Source organism: Molothrus aeneus, chromosome 12 (assembly GCF_037042795.1).
Source record: "Molothrus aeneus isolate 106 chromosome 12, BPBGC_Maene_1.0, whole genome shotgun sequence".
Classification (NCBI taxonomy): Eukaryota; Metazoa; Chordata; class Aves; order Passeriformes; family Icteridae; genus Molothrus; species Molothrus aeneus.
Window position 1 is genome coordinate 17250393 of NC_089657.1, and position 6036 is coordinate 17256428.

The following is a 6036-nucleotide window of genomic DNA, read 5'->3' on the forward strand; positions in this document are numbered from 1 at the left end:
TAACAAAGATCACTGTGTGGCACTAAAAGATCTTTCCTTTCACACAGTGCTGTTTATCTGGAGGTGGCATCACTTGCCACCTGGGCAGTGAGAAGTCTGATACCTGTAAGCAGCTGCAGGCTGGTTCCCATCAGCACTGGTAAAGACTCGATGCAGGTAATCATTCAGCAGCCTGCTGTTCACAATCCCTTGGGAGAAACAGAAAGGAAATAAGCTTAGAGACTCTGGGGTAAACTCAAACATGAACTTCATGTACAAGCAAGAAATTGGTTAACTATGGGTAAATTATGTTCATGTTTGCTGATCAACACAATGGAAAATGCAGCTTCAAGCATTCATCACCTTACTGTCCTCACTAGCAAAACCAGAGTCCAGCATTATTGGGTGCATCTCCCCAAAAAAAGACTCTTTCCAGTTTGAGCTGCTCTGCCATAGCAACTGGGAGCCTATAAATTGCTCCACACAGGTGGAAGTGCATCCTCAGGAATCCTGCTGTGCTACTCCCTGCTGTGCTAAAGTAACTCCAAAAGCTGAAAGCAGGAATCCAATTTCATTAAAAAAAAAAAAAAAATTAACACTACTGCAATTCCTGGTGTCCTATTCATATCCAGGATGTCTCTTAACCACATAAAAGATGCTTAGATGGAAAGGCTGCAGGAGCAGCTCACCTCATGTAACCCAGAACCCTCTTTAATGATGCGTGGCTCACCTTCACTAAACGACCCTTAGTGTCACACTGATGCAGCATTCCTTGTTTCTGAGTGCAACAGTGCCCTCAAATGCCAGATTTGTGGTCTCATAAGCACACTTGTGCTGGATTGGTGAAGCCAAGAAAAAAATCAGACTGCCTGGCAGGTAGCAGAATTTCCCAGAAAAGGATTCATTTGAGAATTTGACAAGCTGTTCATCCTGGAAGGGGAACTCCCTAAATCAGCTGGCAGGCAGGCAACAAAACATTCTCCAGCCTTATGAGGCAGGGCTGTGTGCTGAAGAAAAGGCTCTGTGATCTGAGTTTCTGGAGTCATTAGTACTGCAGGAATGTCCCATCCAAAATCTCATCTCACTTTGAGGATTTACTCAGTTTCAGCCCCCCTACACCTCACACTACCAAGGTAACTGCAACTGGAAGGTAGCTGATCTCAAGCAAGGCAAGGGATGCTCCCTGGATCCACAGAGCTCCTGTTCCCACAGGGCATGTACAGGACCCTACCTGTGACCTTGGACTTCTCTGGCTCAGTGCTCAGCCTGTAATTCTTCCTGGAGAAAGCAGTCCCAGCACCTCTCGACGTCATTCTTCACAGGCACCGCTTCCAGAGCAGACATAAGATGGGCAGACGCCTGGAACAAAACCTTCTGGGGAGGATGCTGCCTTTAGACTTCTCCCTTTCCTGGAGGTTGGTTTACCTGAATTAAACAACAGGCATAAGCCAAAAAATAGCCACAGTCCTTGCATGTCCTAATGACATTACACAAGAGCCCCAAACCAACTAACTGCCGACCCTGCTCTCAGTTCCACTGCTGTCCAACAGCTCAAAACCTTCCCAAAGCAGATGAACCATGAAGCCACACTCCAGACAGCCACACAAACCCCACTCCAAACAAAGGCACAGGCACAACCAAGGCAAAAACACAGGCAACCTTCACACCAAGCCTGGGCCAGAAGCACTGGGCCAGCACAGGGCAAAGCCACCAGCCTGCCAAACACCGCTGAGACTGGGAACCACACCGCCCTGCTGCTCGTGTCCTGACAAACACTTCTGCCTTCCTCTCCTGCTCTGTACTCTTTAGGACAGCAACATGAGCCTGGTTAATCTTCTGTTTAGCAGGTGTTTAGATTATTCCACTACTCAAAACAAAGAGAGAGGAAAAAGGAATGAGACAAATGCAGATGGACTGGACTACAATAGAATATCACTGACTACAAAGTGAAAGACCCAGAGACACGGGGACAAAAGCAGACAGAGGTAATATACAATAGTGTTTACAAGTGAAAATCTACCATGAAACCACAGATTCAGGAACCTTCTAGAATCACTAGAATACTATCAGAGCTGACATGTGCCAGGACAAAAAGAGTACATTCAAGTGGCTAGTTCCATCCAGCTTCCAAATGTTAGGCTATACCCCTCTCCTGCTCACAACTGCCCCAATAGCCAACCCTCACTGGAAGACTCTCCCTGGACATCCATCTGTCAAAGCACTTTGACACACAGAGCAACAGGAAGATGCAACAGGAGCAAAGGCTGCAGGAATGAAATGCTTGGTGGCAATCTCATGCAGAGCAGAAACTAAGGGGAACTCAAGAAAAGTTAGTGACTCTAGAAAAGGAGTGCCAAGTGACACAAGTGCCGCAGCAACACAAAATCACATGAGCTTCAGCTAGACTTGGGAAAGGGCTTCCTAAAATCCCTTTCCTCAGGACCACCCCAGCACTCAGCAGTGGAGCAACACTGCCCGGCCTCCCTCCTGCAGCACTGCTGAGCAAAATAGCGGGAGCAAAGCAAAAACCAGCCTGGATCAAAGGGCCTGAATGATGCGTCAGGAACTCAAAACAAGAGATAAAACAATAATGAGAAACTCATCTTTTACTACCAAAGCAGAGCAGACAGCACAATGTGTACTATCCTAAAAGTACTCGACACATGACATGACTTCACCTCTGTCAGAACAAGTTAAAAACACCCGAGGGCAGTCAGGAGTGCCCATGGCTCTCCTAAAGGCAGCCACTCTGGTAAGCAGCGCTGCTGAAACAGCCTGAATGCCCAAGGCAGAGCACGCAGCCCCTCCACACTGGCACCACATGAGATGCAGTGCTGGCACTGCTGCTGTGCCAGGGTGTTTGCTCAGCTGGAGCAGATGTTGCTTTCAACAGGTCTGGGAAAGGGCAGAGCAGGGGGATACACACACATCTGCCCCATGTGCGATTCACAGAAGCAAAGACTCCGTGCTCTGAGCCTGGCCCCGGGCTGAACTCCCTTCTCTCGGCAAGAGCAAGCGGCTTCCAGCAGCAGGGCAGAATACACAGCACAGGAGCAGCCAGAGCTGAAGTGGAGGCGACTGGAGGCAGGTGAGGAGGCCGAGAAGCCAGGCCGGCCAACACAACTTTGTCTGGCAGCTGCCGGCCGAGCCCTGAGACTCGCAGCAGGCAAAGGGAAACAGCAGAGCCCGGCACGGATCACAGAACTGCCCTGCCCTCATCCCAGCCGTGGGTCCCCGTGGCACCCCAACCCGCCGGCACCCCAGCCCACAACCACCGGGCAGCATTGCCATGCTCATACCCAGCAACCTGCCCCAAAGCCGGACTCACCCCGCAGCCCAGCGGCGCCCCGTAACCCAGAGCCAGCCCCTAAAGCGGGCGGCACTGCCGGCAGCCACAGACACCCCCAAACCCGGAAGGACTCTCCAAGCCCACAAACACCCCAAAGCCAAGAACCCCCTACACCTGCCTACAACCCGTGAGGCGCGGCGGCCACCCCCCGATCGGGCGCCTCCCGCACAGCCGGACGACACTCCCTGAGCTGGCCGTGGCCCGAGCCCCCCGCGGCCCCGGGGGAGCCCCCGCGCTGCCGGCACCGGGCCCCGCGGCCGCCGCACTCACCGCCGGCCCGGCCGCGCCGCCGCCGCTACGGCGACCCGCGAGGGCCATGGCGGGCGGGCGGGACGCGTTGCCGGGAGACGGGCGGGACTCTGTCCGCGCTCGGGCAGGGCCGGGCCGCGGCGCCCTGCCCCGGGGAAGGACCGGCGGCAGAGGCCCCCCGGTGCTTGCGTGAACTTCTCTGGAGGAAACCGAGCAGGGTCGGGGCCGCCGAGACGCGAGACTCTCGGCATGGAGGTGGGCAAGCGGCCAAGGCCAGCGCGCACGAGGGAGGCCAGGGCAGGCGCTGCCCACACCCAGGGAGACAACGGCCCTCTGGGCCAGACCCGCACCTGCCCTCGGAGAGAGAGCCGGAGGAAGGAGCCGACACATGAGCGTGGGGCCTCTCAGTGCGCTTTATTGTGCCTGTGGAGTGGGATCAGTGTACTGGGGGCACAGCAGGTCCTGTGGCAGTGTCCAGGCTGGCTGTGGGGATTCTGGGTCCAGCATTGCAAATGGGAGCAGTCTTGGATCCACAAGGGCCCAGGGAGCATGGACTGGAGCATCTGACACTTTCAAGATAAAAAGATAGAGTCACAGAATGGTTTGGGATGTAAAGAACCTGAAAAATAATCTAATTCTACCTCCTTGCCATGGGCAAGGACACCTCCCATGAGACCAGGTTGCTCCAAACCCCATCCAGTCTGGCCTTGAACACTTCCAGGGATGGAGCAGTCACAGCTTCTCTGGGCAAATTGTGCCAGGGCCTCACCACCCTCGCAGCTCACTAGCACCCAACTCCAGCAGCCCCAGCACCACCAGCCAGCTACCATCAGGGTCCTCTTGTGTCTCCGCAGATCCAGAAAATACCAGAAAATACCAGACACTCCAATACCTCTGGGCCCACGTGGATCCAAGACTGCTCCAGCCTGCAGCATTGGCCCAGAATCCCCACAGGCAGCCCAGATGCTGCTGCAGGACCTGCCATGCACCATGCCCCAGTTCTGGCCCTGACCCCACCAGCACAATAAAGTGCACTGGGAGGTTCTCTCAAGCCTGACAAAAGTATCTGGCCACAGGACCACTGGGAACAAAATGCTCTTTGTCCTGAAGTTTGACCTTGTGAGGCTTCTCCTTGCTATTAAACCCAAGCCTCTCACAGGAGACTCATTGAAATGTAAAGGTTTCTGCCTGAGAAACAATAACTTTGCAGTCTTTCACTCTCCTAAAGTATGGGGAAATCACAACACCACACAATTCAGTCACTCTTTCCATCTTAACACCAGACCCTGGGGCACAGTGGAGATGTAGACTTGCTGAACTTCTGGAAAGCAACAGAATTTCTCCACTTCTGTCAATGTTTACTTGTGTGCAAATATGACAAGAATCTACTTGATGCAGTTCTTGAGCTCACATACAACCTTCAGGTCAACAATCCACAATTCACACATGTATTTGGTTATAGGATTGGTGGAGCTCAAGAAATAGCCTTTTCCAAGAAACCACCTTAGGAAAGCTGTTGAACTTGGTAGATCTTCCTCCTAGTCATGAGGCTGGACCTACCCAATACTTTGGCATACACTGCACTGTTATCTAAAACATGGTCAAGAAACTGTCCTGGCTCTTCAACTGGATCCAGATAGACTGAAGAATTTACCTGAAATAAACAAAGGATTCTGTGTGGAAAAGGCCTCTGCCACCCTCTGGATTGCTGACCATTTACCTCTGCCAGTGCTCCCAAGACATCTCCTAACACACCTGAGCTTCCTCTCCTGTGAGTGAGAGATTCTGCAGTATGCTAGGAAGCAGGTAGGGTAGGGGAGACTGAAACTTCTCTTTGAGACACCTTCTGAAAGGCCTGTGAAGATGTCTTGTGAAGGAAAAAAGGCAACCAGAGGCAAGTATAGAGCAGAGGCCATTTACCCTCAGAAACTTACTGAGAAGGGGGCTGCTTCATCAATCCTGGTGTTCTTTAGTAACAGTGCTTTAGCACAGGTTTTGATCCAGAGGCAGGAACAGTCCCTAGGGGAAGGCAGACCAGGCTATGGGCTCAGGTGGAGTGCCCAGGCAGCCAGAAGGTTTCCTCAGCCAGCATCAGAGTCCACTAGGAACCTGCCTGGACAACAACCAGACAATGGCTCAGGTACAACCAGAATAGGGAAAAGGGATGTGAAATCCAGCCTTGAAGAATACAGGTCTGAAATGCAATTCAGGATCAGGATAGAAACCTGAACTTCCCAGAAGTCCTACAATACCAGGTGTGTGATACTGCTGGGAGTGACTGCTTCCTTCAGCTCCTGCCTTTACAGTGTTCCCAGAGAATCTCTTTTACCAGCCACCTTCCAAGCCAAACTCTGGTGCTTGGGATTTTCTCACCAGTCTTTCTGTATTTTGCTTGGCCTTCCAAGGCTGGGGCATGACATAACTCCATTAGCTAGATGCTGACAGAAGTGATTAATTCA

At 52.4% G+C, this 6036-nt stretch overlaps 1 protein-coding gene across 2 annotated transcripts in view; it reads right to left on the reverse strand.

Annotated features, from left to right (window-relative positions):
• RNF123 (ring finger protein 123) overlaps nucleotides 1-3658 on the reverse strand; it is a 48217-nt gene extending 44559 nt beyond the window's left edge. For both annotated transcript variants that reach the window (XM_066557996.1, XM_066557995.1), the window contains exons 1-3: nucleotides 3599-3658; nucleotides 1211-1404; nucleotides 104-188 (exon numbers count right to left, since the gene is read on the reverse strand). In XM_066557996.1, the coding sequence (XP_066414093.1) occupies nucleotides 104-188; nucleotides 1211-1292 (167 nt within the window). In that variant the 5' untranslated portion in view covers nucleotides 1293-1404; nucleotides 3599-3658. The remainder of the gene's footprint in view (nucleotides 1-103; nucleotides 189-1210; nucleotides 1405-3598) is intronic.
• Between the last annotated feature and the right edge of the window lie 2378 nt (nucleotides 3659-6036).